At 37.4% G+C, this 23,846-nt stretch overlaps 1 protein-coding gene across 5 annotated transcripts in view; it reads left to right on the top strand.

The window, feature by feature from the left end:
- Positions 1-23,846, top strand: part of COL14A1 (collagen type XIV alpha 1 chain) — a 211,034-nt gene that overhangs the window by 10,750 nt on the left and 176,438 nt on the right. For all 5 annotated transcript variants that reach the window (XM_049632956.1, XM_049632953.1, XM_049632952.1 and 2 more), the window contains exons 2-5: positions 5,924-6,046; positions 11,675-11,791; positions 15,361-15,504; positions 20,589-20,678. In XM_049632956.1, coding sequence (XP_049488913.1) covers positions 5,959-6,046; positions 11,675-11,791; positions 15,361-15,504; positions 20,589-20,678 — 439 coding nt within the window. In that variant the 5' untranslated portion in view covers positions 5,924-5,958. The remainder of the gene's footprint in view (positions 1-5,923; positions 6,047-11,674; positions 11,792-15,360; positions 15,505-20,588; positions 20,679-23,846) is intronic.

Genomic DNA, 23,846 nt, shown 5'->3' with positions numbered 1-23,846 from the left:
TGGGCAGAGAGCCAGGGAGACAGAATCCGAAGCAGGCTCCAGGCTCTGAGCTGTCAGCACAAAGCCCAATGCAGGACTTGAACTTGTGAACCATGAAATCATGACTGAGCTGAAGTTAGACACTTAACCAGCTGAGCCACCCAGGTGCCCCTGATATTGTTGACTTGTAATTTAATTCTGTTACTGTCGGAAACCATACTCTGTAAACTTTCAAGCTTTTGAAATTTTTTGAATCCCATTTTATTGCCCAGTATATGGCCCGTTTTATAAAACTTTCTGTGTACACTTAAAAAAAAAGAAGTACATTCTGCAGTTGTTGGATGTAATGATCATTACAGATTAATTTGTTGATAGAGTTATTCACATCTGCTGTGTTGTTATTGATATTTTGTCTAGTTTTTCAGTCAGTTTCTGAGAGGAGTGTTAACATCTCTAATTTTGCTTATTATTCCTTTCTTTATCATATTTTGCTTCATGTATTTTGAAGCTCTACTATTAAATGCACACACATTTATGATGGCTAAGTTTTCTTGATTACTTGACTCTTTATCATTCCGAAGTATCTAGGATTTGAGGAGAGTTTTTATGCTGATTTTATTTCTCCTCATTGTGGCACACTTGTCTCTGACATGTCCCTTCTCAATTTGCAGTTTCTAGAGTTCCTGAACTCTTTTTGCCCTTTGATACTTTAAGACTATGGCTTTCCACTTGATTTCTGGTCACCATGCCATGCGCAATGGGGAGTTCACTGGGGGCAGGGGTGGGGGGTGGGAAAGGCTAATCACCAAGCTAATAGCACCAAAGCTAGGTCTTCTTGATTCCTAACTTAGAGTTTTCTACTATGTCATGGTGCTCACAGATAAGAGTAATAATCACTAACTTCCTCTGGGGCTTAAGTCAACCTCATTAGCCAATCCTGGAAACTTCTTTGGTTATTCTGGATGTGAGGAGGGTGGTATTTTCACTGCAGAGAAGAAATAAAGAATGCTAAACGATGTTAACACACTGGACCAAAGCAATAGATCTAAAAACTATAGACCTGTTTTTAGTCTTTGCTTTTTTATCTGCAAATCTGTATGACCTAGATCATCAGTTGACTATAAAATTCTCCTTTTATAAAGTGAACATTAAAGTATAAACAGTAGAGGGTTGGAGAAAGCATCTTAGAGGTCATTTTGTCCAGTTCCCTTTCCCTTCTATAGTATCTCTTATAGGCTACTGCCTCAGAACTTCTAGTAAAAGAGAAGACCCAGTTCTAAGTTAGAGAATTTTTACATCTAAATCCACATCTCTTTGGGTTGGTTCATTGATTCAACTTCGATTTGCAGAAGTTGCACAAAATAGCTTGTTTGATTTTCAATAACATGAAATCTCTTCAAGTATTTGAAGACATTCATCATATGCCTCTGATTCTTATTTTTCCTAGGCTTAAAACATGCTTCAACATCCCCATTTTTTTTCACATCCTCATTTCTTTTAAATATTTGCATGAACTTGTCAACTAGAACTGCTAAGTCTTTTTTTTTTTAAGTCTATGAGTTGCTCTTAAGTCAAATTTTTCACATGCTCGTATGGTTGATGATTTTCAATCTATATTGAGCTGTCATGTAGGAAATGATAAAACATGGATAGGAGCATATTTTGAAAAGTTTAAAGCAGTTCACTCATGCGAATAATTGTGTCTCTGTCATTACCTGGGTCTTCGGTTTTTACCTAAGCCTTTTGCCAAGTTAGTCCTACAACCGTAACATGATGGGATAGATAAAGACATCCTGCATTTCCTTCCTCCTTTAGTGTTTACTCCAGTAGCAAAATTTATTGATTCTATCATTCCCTTGTCCTTCATGTTCTTAGAATGTGTTGCTAACTTGGAACTAGTTAGAACTTTCTGAGAGCTACCTTTGTTCTAAATACATTATCTGCATTATCTCAATCACTGTATCAGATAGATGCTAATTTGCACATTTTGTATGAAGAAACCAAGTCAGAGTGGTTACACCAGTTAGCCAAGGACCCCTAACAAATTATTGGCAGAATTGTCTTCCTAACTCCCAGTTTTCTATTTGTATTACCACTTTGTGCTAAGTCTTTCTTCTATTTCATACTTACTTTTATTAAGCTTTGCAATGTATTTGCTCGTGATCTTTCTTTTCAATAAAATTGTGAGATCGCTGAGGGCAGGGATTGTATAGTATAAAGTTTTGTATTTTCCTTAGTAGCAAGTAGAGAGCTTTGGTTATATAGTGGGACTCTCAACAAGAGATTGTTGGAATGGAAATCTCAATACTACAAATAACAAACTCTCTCAAGACCAAATGCCAGATAGCTAGCAAAGATTTTGTTGTTCATGGTTTGTTTGGTTGGGTTTTTTTTGTAAGTCAGCACTGATTGAAGAGAACATTATGCAAGATTGGAAGGTACATGTGTGTGTAAGTCTGTACAAGTGTTTGTGTGTATGTATGTTTGTGTGTGTATCAGTGGTTTACAAAAACTTTAGAATAAATATTTTAAGGAATTTTGATAAAACTGGCTATACTCAGGGCCTTTGCTCCTTATTAATCTCAACTATACAAATGAGATTAAATAAAACAGAACACATGAAGTAGAAGGGCAAATTAGCCCTAATTGGGATAGTTTTAAATTATGGACCACAAAATTGTGACAGTGTTTTGAGACAACTTATACTAAACATTATCAACTTTCCCAGAATTGGGTGTATACCTTCTGAACTTAGAACTAAGTACCCATTTTTAATATGATGTTTTTAAACCAACAAAATAAAACGAATGAACAAACAAAACAAAAACAAAAACCAAGGCAGAGTTATTTGTGTTGGGCAGGATTTTGGGCAAAGTTTCAACAAATTAGGCTTTGACATTTTGGTAAATGTTAAAGTGTCTCATGGCACTTTAATAGGAATTGGGATTCTTCTTGCCCCTATTTTACTGTCCAAAAATTTGGAGACTTGGCAGAAAACCTTGGGAAAACTAAAATTCCACTTCTCTCAATATGGTATTACTCATCCTAATTTAAAGTAAACAACAAAAAGGAAGATTTAAAGATAAGCTATGGCACAATTTTTTCCATCTAAATAATACTGTTTGTTTTTAAATTACCAAGAGTAGGGTAGAATAGTTGATTGGTTAATTAATTAATTAAAATTAAATTTTGTGAAATGCAAATTAGCTTCCATTGTGTTGCGTTAATTATTGCTTCAAAACACCTGGACACAGGACTTGTGTTTTGAAGAGAACAGAGAAAGTCTTTTGGCTTATGGTTTGTAAAAGGATCGTTTTCTCCTATGTTAAAATCCTATCATGTGGTATCTAACCAAAAGTCCCCTGATCTTAAAATGTATGCCAGAAACACAAATGTGGCCTATTTCCTTACCTTTCTTCCCCTTGCCTGCTTCTAGTTGAAACCTACAGTTATAATGTTGGGGTACAAAATCTTAGAATATTTTGTTTAAGAGGGTGATTCTGCTGGTATGGTTTTTTGGGGGCTGTACAGGACAGCTGTCTGGGTGACTGGCAGATTTACTGATTTCTTGGTTGTGTTAGGGCTGAAGCCCACTCCCATATCTTTTGAAATCCTCTGTATTCATGCCTTCTGTCTACATAAGTGCCACTCATATCTCTTTGGATAATCCATCTAATCTTATTCTTGCCTTTGTAGAGTGAGGGTTCTATATATGCCCCAAGGTCTTTGCTCCTTTAATGTATCAAAATTTGCTCACTGTTTATTCAATTTCCTTTGTGTTCTGACAAATGGTTGGTTTACTAATCTGTGGTGAATCAACCCATGCTAAAATGCTAAATATATATATAATAAATACATATATTAGTCACTTAATGTGTTGCTTATTCTTTTAGAATAGGCACTTAATGTATTGCTTTCCATTTGGAATTTTAAGGAGCTTCCAGTATGTGAATATTTCAGTCCAAGGAAATATTCTTTGAAAAAAATTTTTTTAATGTTTATTTTTGAGAGACAGAGAGAGAGAGAGAGAGAGACAGAATCCGAAGCAGGCTCCAGGCTCTGAGCTGTCAGCACAGAGCTCAATGCAGGGCTCGAACCTATGAACCGCGAGATCGTGACCTGAACCGAAGTTGGACGCTTAACCGACTGAGCCACCCAGGTGCCCCAAAGAAATATTCTTTTGTAATTAGTATTTTGGAACTATGGTAGGATGATAGGAGAAGATATTTTTTGGGTCTCTAGGCACAATTGAGCACATTTTTAAATTTTTATTACAGGATCTTAGCTTGTTTATTTACATGAATATCAAAGCTTACAGATTTCCCTTTTATTGGCAACATAAAAGAGTTGTACACAAGACTATCATTGGGTATTATACAAAAAGTACTTGCCCCCCAATTTGTTTTTGAATGATTGCCTGAGGGAAATACAATTTATTCCTCTGAATATACACTGTATTACTCTGGAATTACACCAGAATCTCAGAGGTTTAAATGCATTAGTCCTATTGCTTTCTCTGTTCATAGACTTTTAGGCTTTACTACGTTCGCTGAAATAACTCTTCAGTTAAAAAGGAAGTTGAAGCTTATATGATGTGGCCAAAGCATATTCAGAGGAAAATTAATGGCCTCAAATAAAGAATAATATCACATTAAGATTTGACAAAAAGAAAATCACAAAGAAAAACAAAAAGCAAATAAAACAATAAGAGAAAAGCGAAAAGAAGCAATTCCTGATGATACGCGCAGAAATAAATCAGAAAACAAAACATAGCATTGATGAGTAAAAAAAACAAAACAAAACAAAAACTTGTTCTCAAAAAAACCCCCCGCAAAGTGGATAAACATATAGATTCTCTATTCTGGAGGGAGAAGAGAAGTCAGAAACACACCCTTGAATACTGATAAGGGAGCAAGAACCAAGAAAGATAAGGTTTAAGCTGAGAGATCACACAATTTTGCTAATAAATTGTGTAATTAAATATGTTCTAAATATCACAATGGACATACTAAAAACATTATTTGCTATTTATCTGAAATTTGCCTGAGATCTTTTGTGAGACAATATTGGAGAATGAATGAATGAATATATGAATGAAAAAATGCTCTAGCTAGAAGAAAACTTTTCAGATGTCTTTTTATCCTTTGAGGAAATTTCTTGGAATTTCTCCTTTGTAGTGGCTTATAAAATAATTATGGTCAACAATTTGTAGACTGCGCTTGTAAATTGACCAGTCACTCTTGCTTCTTCTCTCTTCACACTTCTTCTTTCCCTCCCTCCCTCCTTTCTTCCTTACGTACCTTCTTCTGCCCCTTTTCATTTCTCTTTTTCTTAGAGTTTTTCTTTCATTGATTTCCTCGTGAAAAAGAAAACCTTGGAAGAGTTTTTAGATTTACACGTAGGACAAAAAAAGTTAAAAGGTGAAAGGATTACAGATGTTTCAGCCCAGTGAAATAAAGGCAGAACAGTGATTTAGTATTAGCACAAAGTGGTTTTTCAAATTCTCTTTAATTACCAGAAGAAAGGTCCTATATATCTTTACTTTGTAGGCAAATAGAAGGACTTTTGACTTTATGTGAAAAATCCTGGAGGAACACATTCCTGTCAAGGAAATTGTGATTGTCTCATTTATAATGCTCATTTCACATAAACGTTTGGAATTTAACCATTTGGAAAATTCACTGTGCAATTTATGCCTCACAAGAGTCACAAAGTACTTCCTGAACTTCTTTCCCAAATCTTTCAGATCATTCTCTCCATTTACAGCATCTTCTCAAAAGGTTTTCTTTTATCAGTTCATATTTCAGAGTGAAGTATACGGTGCCCGGGAGAATGAATTACTTCCTGACATTACTAATCCGTGTTGGGTGGTTGGCCGGTATTAGAGGACGCATATACATTATTTTCAGGCTTCTCAAAACATTCCTGTGTTCTCTATTTCCAGGATTGCTGCATCTCATGTGAAAAGCAGAGGATAAAATGAAGATTTTTCAGTGCGACATGCAATACCGGTTGTTTCCAGCTTTTCTGGCAATTGCTTATTTTTGCACCATTGTCCAGGGTCAAGGTAACGCAAAACTTTAAGATAATCATTAGGGCTGGGACTCGAGCTGCACTGGTTCCGATTATTATTTTTTATCTTACCTACCCTAACAGTGTTTCACTGGTTCTACTGTGTTTCTAGGCAGGGTCATATGTTGGCTTTTACTCAGTTTTACCAACTGTTTGCCTTGTAGAAATGGGCCACACAACTTTGATGACGGTTAAGACCTCACCAGTGGCTGAGCATAGTCATTTTGTGGTGGTTTGTTGAATAGCTCGTTCTTCACATGCTTCTGAAAAGGCTGTGCAGATTTAATTGGCAGAAGCCAAATTTGCATGCTACCAAATCAGTTCCATTAATGGGGAGCTATAATGTGTGTATGTAGGTACCTGAGTCATGCCTTGTCTCTTAAATAGAAGGTCTACAAAATATTTCTACCACTTGATACCTGGTCCTTATTTTGTTCCTTTCTTTAAAAATTGAGCACACAATGTACAGTTTCCTAAGAGTCTGACAGAAACTGCTGATACACCATTTTAAGCATTTCCGGCTATTTCTAGCTTCGTTTTCATTGAACTTCATTTTTGAAATCTACTGTTTGTATTACTGGGATCTGCACCTTTATTTTTGGTTTCGACTCATTTTTCTAAAGTATGTTAAGAGTGGGTAAACTACCACTCATGGGCCAAATAACAGAAGACTGCTTGCTTTTGTCATTAACGTTTTATTGGAATGCAGCTATTTGTTTACATATGTCTGTGGCTGCTTCACATTGAGAACTTGAGTAGTTGTGACAGAAACTGTATAGCCCCCAAGGCCTAAAATATTTATTATCTGGCCTTTTGCAGAAGAAGTGTGCTAACCTCCGGAGTAAGTGCGCAACGCGTATAAATGAGCAAAACTACCTTACTGGGTAAACACGATAATCTTGCAGAAACAGAAATGTTGGTACAGAAATCGTCATTCATCAGCTTAGCAAGGAAATGTAAATGAGATAAAGAAAGTTGTTTTAGGAGTGTTTATGTCTAATGCTTGGAATTTACAGTCGGAGAAAAGTCAAATGTTAAGAACCACCACACCCTGCTTCCTTAAAGTGAGGCGTGCTTGTTTGCAAAGGCATGGAACGTGACCCTTGGCAGGCTCGAACAGTGTTCAAACACTGAGCAAAAGACCGTATTTCTGACTACTTCATGCAACACACAGGGAACAGTTAGACAAATTCTGCTTACCCCGTTTACATTAATGTAAGAACACTTTCTGCAGTGGTACTAGAAATCTCGGGTAACTCACCATCGAAACTGTGGGATACAAGCACAGGTCCTTAGGAACAAAGAGCAGGCAAATCACAAAGCCCTTCAGAGCCACTATCTTAGTCTAACCTAATTCAGAAATGGTCGTTGCTGGAGTAACTGATCGCACAGAGACCCTTCTGGGGTGCTTTCAGGGATGCCGTCAGATAGGCAGATAACTCACAATATAAGTTCTGTGTGTGGGGTGGGGCTGTAGCAAAAGACAAAGCTGGAAAGGTAGATTGGAGCCAAATTGTGGAGGATTTTAAACAGCTCTGATTTTAGCAATATCGCTGCTACTCATATTTGTGACCCATAGTGGCTTGGGGAATAAGAATTAAGTAGGAGAGACCATTGGAAGATTATACTAACGTGTCTGGGAAGTAGAGGTTGAGGGTCTGAGCCAGGTGGGGGAACAGAGAGAAGAGGGTGAATCCAAGAACCATTTCAGAGGTAGAAGAGAGAAGACTTCCTTCCTGATTAGATATGGAGGGAGGTGTAAAAGGGAAATATCAAAGAGGACTGTAAGGCTTTTTGCTCAGTAGACGGGACCTTTAATTTCAACTCACATGTTATTATTGCTTCTGTACCTTTGCGTCATAATTGCTTGTTTACCTGTACTTCAGTACTTCTCTTATTGGTGTCTATATCTCTGATGCAGACCAATGCCTCAGTCATAGTAGACATTTGTTGAAGAGATTAATAAAAGAATAGGGGTGACTGGGTAGCTCATTCGGTCAAGCGTCCGACTCTTGATTTCAGCTCAGGTCATGATCTCACGGTTCATGGATTGGCCCCGCGTCAGGTTCTGTGCTGACAGGGCAGAACCTGCTTGGGATTCTCTCTTTCCCTCTCTCTCTACCTCTCTCTGCCTCTCTCTCTCTCAATATTAAAAGAAAAAAAACTTGAAAAAGAATAAATGATGAAGCAAGTTTAATCTGAAGATGATATCAGTCTCAGACACATATGTGGAGCTTCCACTGTTTGTGGAACATCCAGGACAAGATGTCTGGTGGGTAGTGGGTGGTCTGGAGCTTAGGTGAAAGGGATGAGACGGGATATATCTGAACTGTTTTGTGCTTGGAGGTTATCTGATGGGGACCTTTGAGGTCTCAGAGGTGAATTGAAAAGGCATGGTCCAGTGGAGAAACTTTCTAGAAAGAAGATGGTGGGCACCTGCTGGAGGAAATCCCAGTAAGAAAAGACTTCAGATGTCATTGGCTTCTTTGGCTTTTAGGAAAGTACGTGAGATGTTTGAGAAACTGAATCTTATTTCTATCTACCATGACACCATTTATTTATGTGATTGATTTTGAGCAGAGAATAAATAATTGGAGTTGCTTAAAAAAATTTAAGTTTTATCTGTTTGAAAGGGAGAGAGAGTGTAATTATCACTGGAAGTTAAGTGTCCGTATAGAAGGACCTCCTTTGGGCTGCAGAAAGAAAAAGCATGGGTCTGGCATTAAAGATCCACAACTTTTTGTTCCATGAGACATTTATTTGTGCACTGGGTTTACAATGATTCTATCAGTCTTGCTACCCTTGCCCTGGCACAAGTCCCAGTGTCTTCCATACAGAGAAAAAGGAGCTAATTTTGAAGTTTGATACTATGACCTCATGCCTTCTTCTTTCTTAACTAGCATTTTTTCTGTTCACTGTTTTTCCCCGATAGGCAAAAACCTAAAGGAAGTGTGAACTCTGTGTCTACCCAAGATTTTCTTTTAATGATTGAGAGAGTATTTTTGCGTATATAGGCAATAGGTGCGGTCTGTTGATCAAAGAAAATGGTGGTATTGCTTTTTGCTAGCAGTTGTAATGGGACTGTAGTCATCCGCATCATTTATAAATTGTTTACAAAGTTGAACGTGGATGGATATTGTTGTTGCAGTTGCTTCACATTGTATTTCTTTGAGCAGTTCAAAGGAAGCCAGTGCCCTCTGGGTCTGGAGCACCCTCTGTATTTTCTGGGCATGGAATCAGAGCATGGCCATTGTTATCCTAATCACTTTCTCCTGGAGGTTCAGAAGGCTGTGGCTGTTGACTAAAAAAATGTGTCAGGCTATAAACTCAGACCACATTTGAAGAACAGTAGCCTGGCCAGAGAATGCTGTAAAGATTTCTAATCTTTAACCTAGGAATCCTGGGTTGCCTTATTTGCCCTCCTTGAGAAGTCCGCACACCTGGGGTACCAACAGAATGGGTTGATCCTCTTGCAACTGCCTAGACCTGAGGCCCTCATCCTATTTACTGTACTTTTCCACTTGACGATTCCCAGGCATGTCAGCTGTCTTTCACCAGGGCGTTCAGGCAGAACACTTTCATGAGCTTGGCCCATGATGTCTAGCAGCCCACTGGCAAGATTTGGTGGAGACACTTGATATATTGTTTAAAATGGTTTAATTCTTATTTTAAATTTTCTTCCATAAGTCATAAGAGCCTACCTACGAATACATTATTCTCCCCAAGTTCCAGACTGAGCAAAATAGTAATAGTTTTTCTGTTCATCCAAATGTTATGTTCAGCTATCTTCCTCTTGAATTGCAGTGTAGTTGTTCTTATGATAAATCCATATTATCCCATAAACCAGAGAAATGTAAACTCTTCCATTCATGTTAAATTGAGAATGGTAAGCTAATGTTTTTGTTTTGTATGGCTAGCATTCTCTGCTAAGAGGTAGTAAAGGACAACAGGAAGAGAATAATTATTCTTTTTTAAAAAAATTTAATGGTTTTATTTATTTTCAAGAGAGAGACAGAGCATGAACAGGGGAGGGGCAGAGAGAGAGGGAGACACAGAATCTGAAACAGGCTCCAGGCTCTGAGCTGTCAGCACAGAGCCCGATGTAGGGCTTGAACTCGTGAACCGTGAGATCATGATCTGAGCTGAAGTTGGACACTTAACCAACTGAGCCACCCAGGAACCCCAGAGAATAACTATTCTTGATTGTGTCCTTCACTGCTCATTGATTTTGAATGAGTGGATAGTTTGTAGAGAGGTAAATCACTCATTCACCTAGCTCAATAAAGGGTGCCTTCTTAATATGGCTCTTCTGCCAAAGAAACAGAGCATTTTGCTTGGGGTCAGAGCTTGTCATTCACCAGTATGTAAACTTGGACACATCTCTAGCTTCTCTTTGGTTCCTTTATACATAAAGTTGGGATAGCTGTGTATTTTTTGTTAGAATCCAGTGAGCTTTTGAGATCACCCATTAGCTGAAGTAAGGGCAAGAGGAGCAAACATTTACTGACCACCTATTATAATACATTGTATCCATTAGCCTATTGTCTATTGCCATCTGTGTTGTGCAGAAAGTATTGCTGTCACCTTTTCTAAAAATAAGGCTTTGGAAGAAACAATCACTTACTCAAGGTTCTTTATCTAATAAGTGACAGAACTAGAATCAAATTTGTGTCCAAACTCCATGTCATGCTACATCCCTGTGAAAGAGAATGTTTATTTCCTCCCTCTCTGTGTTTTCTCAAGCGAGAAAGAAAAGCAGGGCATAAAAATGGGTAGTAAGTGCTAACTTTTCTGTTACACATTAACTTTTCTTTTTTGACAAACTAATTTCGATATTATATCATTAAAATCTTCTTAAAGGATTTCTTTTGAAATTCTGGGACACTGATGGTAGGGTTCCAAAAAATGTTTTGAAGTTTGAATGACATACGTAAAAAGTAATATAGAAGTACCCATTGTGTGAACTATCAGAAAAGATTAAATATACTGGGATGATTCATGACCATGTGCTATGGATCTTGCCAAAAGATACAAATCAGCCAAATTTCAAGAATGGATCAAAGTTTATAAAACATAATTATCTTTTATTGGTCTTTTTTATTTTGGTCCCTTTTAATCTCTTTCTCAGATGTTTTTAAATGAAGATCTTATTACTCTAATATGTCCATGATAGCCTTCTTAAATGACCTTATCATAAAATATATTGGATTACGAAAGTAAAAAACCTGAAGGCATGAAACAGGCCCCAGGAGAGTAGATTATAAAAGCTCACATGTTCCAAGTAGGGACACACACACACACACAATGTTTGTAACATAATGAACACATTTTGCAAGATTGCCTTCAGTTTAAAGTCGACCAGATTATTAAATTTTAACCCTAAGTCACAGTTTTTTGTCATAAGGTCAATACTATTTGACCAATGCTTATCTCTTAAGAAACAGATACTCTTGGGTTTGTATCATTGTGCAAACTGATCAATTCATTAATGGGGTTATAGAAAGAGCATATTTTGAGGTTGATGAAGTCATATATTTTGATTTCATTACTTTGACTCTTCAGTTTAACTAATGGAAACTTAAATGTTTCAATACTTAAGCAATTTTTTGTTTTTCTTTCTCAGTGGCTCCACCCACAAGGTTACGATATAATGTATTATCTCAGGACAGTATACAGATTTCATGGAAGGCTCCAAGGGGAAAATTTGGTGGATACAAACTTCTTGTGACTCCAGCTTCAGGTAAAATAGAGCTGTTTGTATTTTGTGGAGTATTAGCAACTTTTTACACATAGATAACTAAAAATGTGAAATACCGAGTGTTGCTTTAAAATCATTTGTAAGAGGATTTTTTGAAAGTTTTCTTTTTAATTTAATATTTGAACTTGAAATCTCACCCTCTAATCAAGGAAATAATGTTCCTAAAGTCTAAAGAGTCACTATTGAGCTCACCATAATTCTCCACAGGAGAAGTTTCCAGATTAAAATCTTCACCACTTCTGTTTTGACATAGGATGAATATTTTTGGTGTGTTGAGACTTAAAAAAAAATCCAATACATCTGGAAAGCCGACGGTTGTGACCAGCTGAGTAAATTATGATTCATTAACTTGATAGTATATTATTCAGCAATTACACATTAAAATTATAAAAACTAAGTATACATTATAAAAATAAGTGATAAGTTAAAACAGGAAAGACAAAAGTTAAATTTATTGATCATGAAGATAAAGTAGTTATGTAAATTTTTATATGTTAAATTTTGGTTGACTTTTTTCTTCTATTTTATGTTTTTACTGTACACATCTGATCAACTAATACAATAATACAGAGTATGTGGAGGAATCTCCACTGCCACATGGTGGTCATAGAGACAAAGAAGGGATCAAGAAAACAGACTGCTTGGGGCGCCTGGGTGGCTCAGTCGGTTGAGCCGCCGACTTCGGCTCAGGTCATGATCTCGCGTTCCGTGAGTTCGAGCCCCGTGTCGGGCTCTGTGCTGACAGCTCAGAGCCTGGAGCCTGTTTCGGATTCTGTGTCTCCCTCTCTCTGACCCTCCCCCGTTCATGCTCTGTCTCTCTCTGTCTCAAAAATGAATAAACATTAAAAAAAAAAAAAAAAACAAAACAGACTGCTTGCTTTTAGAACTTGGTTCTGTGGGGCGTAAGATGTCATGTGGGCAAGTTATTCAGTCTCTCAGTTCCTCAGTTTCTTCTTACACAAGATGCACAAACAGCATTAGTACTCACCTCATGGAGTTGTTGTAAGGCTTGGAACTCAAAATGTACTCTGGGAATCAGCAGCAGAAGCATCAGTTGAGAGCAAATGCAGACTATTGGTCCCCACCCCCCACTTACTGAACTGGCATCTAATTTTTACCAAGACTCACAGAGGATTCCTATGCGTATTAAATTTGGGAAACACTTGTTGTAAGGACTAAATTAATTTATAAATGCCAAGCACTTAAAAGAGTGACTGCCAAATAGTAGGAGCTCAATCATATTAACCCATGATTGATTTAAAGATGATCTTGAGTACGTCTCTCAGACCTCAGTTCCTTTCCTAGGATACATTTTCACATAGTACATAACAAATATTTCATATAACACATCTGTATAATATATATTTACATAAGTATAATTTTTTCCTCTCTATTGGTGATAAAGAGATTTATAAGAACCTGGACTCCTTGCTGTTAGACACCTTTCTGCAACTCATTTAATGAGGTCAACAGATGCTCTGTTGTTCATAGTTGTGGACATTTTACCCAGTGGTGGATTTAAAACAAGCAGATGAAACACCTGGTTTCTTGCTCGGCCACTACTAAAAAAGAACCTTCTTCTACTAACAAATATTACCCATAGGCTCCTTAGAATGATTCTTGGTTCAGTGTTACTGATGCCAACTTTTCCCATGGTGGCCCACAGAAGTGATTCACTTGCAGAAAACAGTATTTCATTCTCAAGCCTGGTTCAGAATTTTCATTTTGAAGCATGGCCCACTTTTGAAATAACTTTGACTTCTGAAAATGGCAGTTTACATTCTAAAATAAGTCCTCATGGGAAATTCAAGTTAAAGAGATTCTTAAACATCATGACTTTAAAGGTCAAAATACAAGTTTCCAATTTGCGGTACCTCTGAGAATTCCCCATATTGGATCTTGAAAGGTTATTCTTTTTTTGTTTGTTTCCTTCAGGTTATCAGTGTTTTAACTACCTGATTAATTGCTGATAATACTAAACTATTGACTACCTCACGTAGTTGTCATAAAGGAATCAGGGAGTCTTGGAAGTGACTTGTGTAGCTTTGGAACCAAAGCTCAGCCAGATCTTTCAATCCCCTCCACCACAACGTACCCACAAAGCAGACCTCCAGCTCTTGCTTAAACACCTCCAGAGACAAACTAAAAATTGAGAATGAAAGCAAATGATTTCTTCATGAATACTCGTTACATTTTTTCCAGTGACCCCATGTCCTTGCTGCCGTGACCCAAGCCAATAACACAGTGTCGACACTCTGGTATCTCCTTGATAAAACATAAACAGAGTAAATAAAGAGAGTAATAAACGCGTCTAGACACAAAATGTAGACATGTGAACACTGCAAGAGATGTTCCAAGTATTGTTTATATCAGTCTTTCCCAAAGCATGGTCCATGGTAATCTGAAAGATGCTACAGCTCTTAATACAACCTAATGGTTTAATGGTCAAATAAAGTTAAGAACTCCTGTCTTAAAGAGTTTAAAGCTTTTTTATTGCAAGATTCTCAAGGCCTTTAGTAAAATAATACACCCTATGCCTCTCAGAGTGGGGCTCTAATACAAAGTATCCTAAGACACTTTTTTTTTTTTTTTAGTGATGCACACATTAAGAAAGATTTATTTGTATGTATTTGTAGGAGATGAGTTTTAAGCAATAGAACTTTGTGAAACCAGGTTTAACATCTCGGACATAAATGCATTTAAAGAAATGGGTTTTGGCAAGAGAAAGTTTTCAGATTTCAAACATAACATCATTAATTTTATGAGAATATGATTAAAATTTATTATAATCTGTGTTATGTTTAATTCATTCAGCAAATTTCAGATGCTTTTTGCTATTAGTGTTAGTGAGGCAGAGGTTTTAAATTTCTCCTTTCTCAGACTTAGTAACTGCTATTAGAAATCAGAAAAGAAAGCTATCTTTGGAATTTTGCATAAAAGTTGAATATTTAATCAACAGTATTTCCAAGAAAGCCTTAGATGTTAGTCTAATTTGATGGAGAGATCATGGAGGTTTGAAATCTTTTCATGAACCAAGCTAACTTTTAAGTAGCCAGGCAATGATTGGTTCCATCAACATCCTGAGCCAGTTATGCTCAGATTTGAGATAATTAAATTGCTAGTGCTTCAGGGAGGCTCTGACTCAGTTTAGAGAGACTATAGCAAAAATTCCACTGTGGACAATGACATTCAGTCTGCCCATACCTTTCCCTGCACTTTTAAGTGGAATTCTTTCCTTGAAGAATATATCTGATGGGAAGGGCTTACTGTCTTCTGATCCTGTACTATGACTTTCCCTAGCATATAAAAGCAATAATGCATTGTGATGAATGATTTTTCTGAATGTGTTTTGTCCTATTTAGACAACTGTTTAAGTTATACAAAGAGTAGAGCTAAGAATGAGAAGGAACAATATATTAAAGTTAAGTGCAATGTACATATGCACCATCGTATATATTTTTAAATGTCTTGATTGCTTGATTAATAAATTTTCTTAATGTATACAGTTAACCTGTTTCTTAGTACTGATTTATCTTTCTGTTTTATTATAGGTGGAAAAACCAATCAACTGAATCTCCAGAACACTGCAACTAAAGCAATTATTCAAGGTCTTATGCCAGACCAGAATTATTCGGTTCAAATTATTGCATACAATAAAGACAAAGAAAGCAAGCCAGCCCAAGGCCAATTCAGAAGTACGTATTTACAGTTCTGAAAGTGTCAGCATGGGACTCTGTTCAGCTCTGAGTTTGCCTATAGTAAACATTGTGATAGGTTAAAATTGGATTGTTTCGATTTGAGGAGATCTTGAAATCATTTAGTACAATCTTCCATGAGTTCCTGTCACTGATGCACCTCTGCTTCTCCCTTTACCCATTTCACTGCATGCCTACTTAAATCCGTTAATTTTTACTTTTTTTTAAAGTTACATCACACTTTTTTTTTTAATGTTTGTTTATTTCTGAGAGAGAGAGAGAGAGCACGAGCAGGAGAGGGGCAGAGAGAGAGGGAGACACAGAATCCAAAGCGGGCTCCAGGCTCTGAGCGGTCAGCCCAGAGCCCGATGTGGGGCTTGAACCCACGAACCACGAGATCATGACCTGAGCCAAAGTCAGACGCTTAAGCAGCTGAACCACCCAGGTGCCCCTAATTTTTACTTTTCAAATGCTCCTCCGAACACTGTTCCCTGAACCTTACCCAGACAACTCATCTACCCAGCACGTAGCAGGTGCTCAATAAATACTTACTGAGTGACTCAACAGATGATGCCTGTACCTTCTTCATAGTATCCCTAGCAAATGCCAGTCCAGCCCCTATGTAAACAGTCTATACAATAAGGAATTTAACTTTTTCTAATAATTAATCAGCTGATTTTTATCATTGGCCTGTTACGTGCCAAGTCCTATGACAAACAGACTTGTGAATATGGTAAGTATTGGCTAGAGACATACATTCGGGGCTCTGTGAAGGGAGGTGATCTCTCCGCCCCAATAATGGGCTAGGATGAGAATGGACGGGGGATGGCTTCGTATTTGAGACAGTTCTCAAATAGTAAGTTGGGCAGACAGGGAAAGGCAGGGCCTGCAGGGATATTCTAAGCAGGAGAGAAAGCGCTGAGGTAGCCCAGTCCGTATCTGCATTAGAAAGCCTTTCCTTATACTGAGTTTAAAAGTTGTTCATACAGACAGTGATTCTTCTTTCAGGAAGATGCTCATTCATTCATTCATTCATTCACTGTTTTTTTCATTTACCAAATATATACTGCATGACTACTAAGTGTCAGGCCCTATTTTAGGCACTGGGAACATGGCAGATCCCTTCCCCTGTGACCTTATATTCTCATGATCAGAGACCACAGCAACTCCCTCTTCCTGGGAGGGGCCGTTTAAATGTGGACGGGAAAGTTTTGTGTATCGTGAATGCAAACAGAAGAGGCCTGTCCTAGTTAACTTTCTGTGCTACTTCATTGTTAATATAGACTCTTTAAAAAATCCAACTTATTAAAGGATAATTTTAAACATTTTAAAAATCAGGATAGTATAGGGGCGCCTGGGTGGCGCAGTCGGTTAAGCGTCCGACTTCGGCTCAGGTCACCATCTCGCGGTCCGTGAGTTCGAGCCCCGCGTCAGGCTCTGGGCTGATGGCTCAGAGCCTGGAGCCTGCTTCCGATTCTGTGTCTCCCTCTCTCTCTGCCCCTCCCCCGTTCATGCTCTGTCTCTCTCTGTCTCAAAAATAAATAAACGTTAAAAAAAAAATTAAAAAAAAAATCAGGATAGTATAATAAATCCCTAAGTATCCGTCCGTCAGTCACTTCAGCAGTGAGCCATTCATGGCCAGTCTTGTTTCATGTATTATCCCCCCATCCCACCACACTGCCCTAATTTTGAAGCAAATCTAGACATTTCAAATAACAATAGCTTTTAAAATCATGCCATTAGATTAATCCACAAATCTGGGAGGCTGTGGTTTCTAGAACTCTGTGTGTAGCAGTGTTCTATCTGGATTTTCTGCCCCTCTTTCCTTTTTTTTTTTTCCTTCCTCTTCTAAGTAATGTTTTAGGACATGTATTTTGTGATTTTTTTTTTTTATTAAAAAAAAACTTTTTAAACCAGCTACCTCTTAAAACTTCTGAATAAAGACATTTGGTAAATCCACCTGTCAATAGGACAGGGAGATGTTTCAACATGCCATTCTTTTGAGATTCACATTGTCTGGAGCCTCTGGAAAAGGTTTTTATGTTATTTTCCATATAAATCAGTCTCTGTCTCCCTTTATGGCACCGTACTTCAGTTTCTGGCCTTGGACATTCCGAGTAAGCAAAATAACACTTCTTAAAATTTGTGAGAAGCAGTAAAAAGACAAGGAGACATTTTATTTTAGGCTGAAGTTACTGCGATTGATTATTTCAGATAGTTCCGCTGATTGAGCAGCGTAAGAAACAGGTGACCTTAGAAAGCTTTCCCAATAGCTATTTCCTCAAAACACAAAAGGAAATGCAGTTAGGGGTCCCTGGATGACTCAGTCAGTTGAGTGTCTGTCTCCTGATTTTGGCTCAGATCATGATCTCAAGATTCTGGGATCGAGCCCCACATCAGGCTCAGCACTGACAGCACAGAGCCTGGTTGAGATTCTCTCTCTCCCTCTCTTTCTGCTCCTTGCCTGCTCATGCACTCAATCTCTCTCTCTCTCTCTCTCTCTCTCTCTCTCTCTCTCTCAAAATAAACATTTTAAAAGAAGGAAATGCAGTTTTCAGCTTGCTTAAACTGAAATAATCTTAGTGAGACAGTCTAACTAAGACTAGTGGGATAACTTATATGTAAGCATATATATTTCTTAGCTGCATTGTTTTTATTGTCAAGCTGGAGGGATTAGTTCTTCCCAAATAAAAGTTTGTAACAATGAAATTAAAATAACTTTGGTTGGTTTTCTTTTTTGTTTTGCTCCTTGTGAAATGGAGCTATCAGTCTGGTCTCCCCTCCCTGGAAGACTTTCATGGTTGGGTCCAAGAAAATGATGATCCAGACAAATGCTGTGCATATGGGTTTATAATTAGTGTAGAGACTTGAGGTCCTCATGAGTCCATCTTCTGAACACAGGGAAGCATGAGAAACAATATTTGGAGATTGAAGATAGAAAAGCATGTCTGATTTGGTGTGTATATTTGGCCAAGCAAATCAAGCATGGCCTCAGTTTTCAGCAAATGGGAGTAATGATATATGCCTATTACTGTGTGGATTAACTCACTTCAGCACATACTAGGGGCAAGGTTGCTGTTGTTATGATTAATGCCACTTTGCTTATGACAGTCTGTTTTCCAATTTAGTCTGCCTCCTGCATGAGGAAGACAGCAGCTTGGTATGACATATGTATTACATCTTATATGTAACCTAAGGGGGAAATTGAAAGATGACTGCTGTAGATAGATAGATAGATAGATAGATAGATAGATAGATAGATAGATAGATATAGATGATATAGATGATATAGATATAGATATAGATATAGATCAGAATGGTTTATGGCTCTATTTGGCAAACTTTCTTTTTGGCCACCATTTTCCTGTCATTTTGGAATGACATTTTGTTAATCTCTGCCTACAAAATTGTGTTCATCTTTTCATCTTTCCAAGTCTGGCTTAAATGTCACCTTCTCTGTGAAGTTTCCATGAGTCTCCACCTCTGGAATTATTCTTTGCCAGATCTATTTCTGCTTCTATCACTACTCGGCACAATTGTTCCCACATTAAAGTTGCAGCCTTCTTTTACAGAATGTAAGCAATTTGAGGCCATGGCCTATGGGTGGGTGGGGTTGAAGATGTAGATTTGGAAAATTTCCACAGGAGGGTGAGCATTACACTTGTGGGATGATAAAAGTGTAGGCGGGCTGTACGGAGATGCAAGGCAACTTTAGTATATGATCATGTTTCAGGAATGGAAAACAGAAAAAGGAGCCAAAAAATGAGAATGTAAAGGAGGGGTCTGAGGAGTACAAGAAAATCCAGGATAGTGCCTTTGTAAAAACTCACAAGGAGAAGAATTTACAGAAGGGGGTGTTCCAAAGTGGCCAAAACTCATAAAAAAGCCAGAGAGTGAGGTCTAAAATAAAAAAAAAAATAAAAAAAAAAGGATTTAGAAAATTAAAGGTTCAGTGGGAATAGCAGGATCAAGGCATCTTGTACTGTTTTTTATTTTTATTTTTATTTTTATTTTTATTTTTAATCTTGGAATTTAACCTCTAGGGTACCAGAAAGCCAAGGAAGGTTTCTAAGGAAACAAATAACAGAACTAGAGCAACATGACCTTGGCAGTTGGCAAGTCTCAAACTCTTTCAGCAAAGGGATCGAAGCCAGTAGAAAGAAGAGGAGGAGAGGAGGGAATGATAGAGATAGCATTAATGGAATAACACCTTAGAGAAAGCAGGAATAATGGTTCGGAGAAAATCATTCCTTCCCCTCCATAGTCCACGGTGCAATAAATTTGCTGATTTCTTTGAAGTGAATGCAACAATTAAATGAAGTATCTCATCATAAGATAGCTTCTGCCTTTTCGTGGGGGTTTTATTTGTGCAGAAACCATCACCATTGGTGGTGGGTCTTGACTGACTCAAGCAAGTGAACGTGCCAAGCAATAGCAGGAAATGGCTGTGGAGTTTCAAGCAGTAGAAAGTGAAGCTATGAGGGAGTAGATTGGTACAGATGTATTAATTAATTCAGTATTAATTTTATACTGAAATTGACAAAGAAATACTACTATTTATTAGTAGGGACACTTTTTTTTAAGTTTGAAAGGAAATTATTTTGGATTCTCTACCTTCTATCGCAGATAGCCCAACTCCAAATGAAGATATTTCTGGACATGATCTTCCTAGAACAAAGGCCAACTCACTGACCTTGTTCAGAGACCAGAAGACTTGGCTTGAATCCTAAGCCAACACTTTCCGGTTTTATGAAATATGTTTTAATTACTTAGTCCTTTGTTCCCTCATGTACAAAATGGGAATAATCATGCTGATTTCATAGCAGTTGATGAAAGGTTGAATTTATTAGATACAGCTGCCCATAATGAGTCCTTGACCAAAGTAATTCCTTAGGTGTTTTCCACACCTTCCCATGACAAGGTTAAAATAAAATAGCAGTTCTAATCTTTGGGAGTGGAATTCTACCATGGAGCTAATTTCTACTTAATACTCTCAATACTTGCAAAGGTTTTAGTAAAACTCACTGAATATTTTCTTTCAGACATTAACATAACATGTTGCTGTGTTTCTACTTTCCTTCCAGTTAAAGATTTGGAAAAAAGAAAGGATCCAAAACCCAGAGTCAAGATTGTGGATAAAGGAAATGGGAACAAACCATCTCCACCAGAAGAAGGTCAGATTATTTTTTTTATTTGCTTATTTTGGCAGTTGAGTTTTAATAACACAAGCAATACACACATACCTGGCCGTCGCCCCATCAGAAGAGTGCAGATCTGATATGGAACTCTCCTTCATCCCCATGTCACTCCTGCCTTCCTCACTTGTAGAAACTGTCAGCACTTTTCTCTCACTTCCTCTCCGTCTTTAGTACATCACCATTTTTTAGTACAAAAAAATTCTTGTGAATTTTTTTTTTTATTGAAATACAGAATCTGTTCGTTTCTTTCCATGTCAACTGCCATTTCTTTTCTGGTGTACAGGATTATTTAGCAAAATCTCTATTTGTTTTCTACCCAGAAGTTTGAGCAATCTTTTCAAAAACAAATCTGAACTTATGCTCTCCCCACACACGTCTTAAAACCCATTCAGTGGCTTCCAACTGCTCTTAGGATACACGCCAGAATTTTTAACTAGACCTCCAAGCCCTGCCTACCCTTGGAACCTACCTGTATCTTCCTCTCCTTCCTCATCTAACAGCTCACTGCTTTCTAGCCCTGCCGGCTCTCTTTCAGATCCTTTAAAGATCTGGTCTCTCTCTGCTGCACTGTCTGCATGAGATACTCTCCCCATCACTATGCTGCTTAAATACGTCCTCTTCTTCCTGCAAAGCTCAGTTCGATCTCCTTCTTCACATGCCCTCATACAACAACTAGCTTTCCTTCATAGCATTTTATATTTACTTATACTTTGTTTTTTTTAATATTTACTTATAATTTGAATGTCTTTTCCACTAGACTGTAAGATCTGAGAGAACAACCATTTGTCTGCTTTTCCTCCTCACTGACTCCTCAGTATCTAGAACTGAGTATCTAGTAATTTCTGATACGTAACAGGCATCTAAGTAAAGATTCACTGAATGCAAAGATACGTAAATGGTCTACTAAAAATGTAGAATACTAATGGATAAAAAGTATTGTCACCCAGCAATAAACACTCAGTGTTTATTTTCATGCTTTGGCATATGACTTTTCAGTCACTTTTCTGTGAATATACGGACACATATGTAGAGCCTGCCATATTGTATTTCTTATTCTGTGCATTGACAAAACTTTCCATGTGACTACATATAGGAGGTATGACAGCCTAGTGGCAAATTGCATCAGCATGCCATTTACCTCCCTGAATTCAAAGCCTGCCTTTGCCTTAAGTTTGAGTGATTCATACTGGTTATACTAAATTCTTTCCTTTTTTTTTTAATGTTTATTGATTTTTGAGAGAGAGAGAGAGCAAGCAGGAGAGGGGCAGAGAGAGAGGGAGACACAGAATCTGAAGCAGGCTCCAGGCTCTGAGCCATCAGCACAGAGCTCAACATGGAGCTTGAACTCACAAACTGTGAGATCATGACCGGAACTGAAATCAAGAGTTGGACACTCAATTGACAGAGCCACCTGAGTGCCCCCAATTTTTTTTTCTTGTTTTTTTTTTTTAAATACGTTTTTCCCCTCTGCTGGACTTAAAGTCCTTTTGTATTTTTTGTATGGTTATAATTAAATTTTAACATACATATAAAACCAAAAGCTAAAACTAATCTACATCTTTACTCTTTCCTAACCAATACAAAATTCTGTAATACTTTAACTTCAACTATCCATCTCCTGTATTTTACACCACTCAAGGCAGATACATTAAATTTAGCTTCTTTTTTTGCCTCATGAAGTATGCAGTTTAAAGTAATTATTATTTTAACAGTCAGGGTTTGTCCAGATATCAAGATTTCCCATGTTTATGAATTTATTTGCTCATCATTCCATCTTGTATCTCTGATACAGAGAGAGGATCTCTGTTGGTAAACTCAATTTTATTCATACAAAAATATGTTCACCTCCCACTTGGTGTTGAAAGATTAGCTGTCATCTCCGGTTATTTAGAAGATGTGTCACTATCTTCTGGCTCCTGTTTTTGACAAGCCTGTTGTTAGCCTAAATATTATTCCTTTTCAGGTAGTTTCTCTTTTCTCTCCAGATGCCTTTCAGACATTCTGCCCTTTTTCTTTGGTGTTCTATTGTTTCACTATAATAACCTAGTTACAGATTTCTTTGTGCTCCCAGAACTAAGAGCTCCATCTTTCACCAGCTTTGAAAACTACTTAACGTTTAGTGCTTCAAAATTTTTTTTCTCAGTTATCTATTCCTTTTTCTCTCCTCTCTTTCTCTGTATTTAAATTAGATTTATCATAGATAGTCTCCTCCAATGATCTATATCTCTTCATTTTCATATTTTCTACCTCTGTGATTTTATCAGTGACATTTTGGATAACTTCCTTTGCCTTTCTATTAGTGTACTAATTATCTCTTTTCCTTTTTCAAATCTGCTTTTTAATGTGTACTTTCCAATGAATAAATCTTTCATTTCTAGAAATTGTATTTAGTTCTTTAATAAATTTGCTAATAATTTTTATGGTACTTTGTTCTATTTTAGTGCTTTAAAAATTATTACAATATTTCTTCAAAAAATTTTTTGTAAGTTTATTTATTTTGAGACAGAGAGAGAGCATGAGCAGGGGAAGGGCAGAGACAGAGGGAAAGAGAGAATCCCAAGCAGGCTCTGCACCACCAGCCCAGAGCCCAATGCAGGGCTTGAACCCATGAATCATGAGATCATGACCTGAGCTGAAACCAACTGTCAGACTCTTAACTGACTGAACCACCCAGGCACCCCGAATTATTACAATATTTCAAAAATGTTTCTTTTATATTCTGAGCCCAATAATTATATTATCTAAAGTATTTTGAAGCTAAATTCTTCTTTTCTTTTTTTATGCTGGTTTTCATTCATGGTGCTTGTTTTCTTGTTTGATGTGTCACATTGGTTTGTGAGCTCATTTGTGGGAATTCTTCACAGTATGGTTTAGGGGTGTGCCTTTCCAGAGAGGTACCCTTAGGTAGTAACTATTTATGTTAATTTCTTGTCTTAGAACACTCAGAATTTGTCCATGGTTACAAATTCATAGGAGAGACACTTTTCTTCCACATAGAGCTTAGGCCGATGCAAACTCTTTGTTATTGCCCTTGCTGGAAAGTAGATATTTTTCTAGTCCATCATTTCACTAAGGGTATAGCCTTTTGAGTGTACTTCCTTTACTTGGGAAGTATCAATTTCAACCGCCCACATAGAATGCATG

This window comes from Panthera uncia, chromosome F2, assembly GCF_023721935.1.
Source record: "Panthera uncia isolate 11264 chromosome F2, Puncia_PCG_1.0, whole genome shotgun sequence".
NCBI classification, from domain to species: domain Eukaryota; kingdom Metazoa; phylum Chordata; class Mammalia; order Carnivora; family Felidae; genus Panthera; species Panthera uncia.
This window is presented reverse-complemented; position numbering and strand designations above follow the sequence as displayed.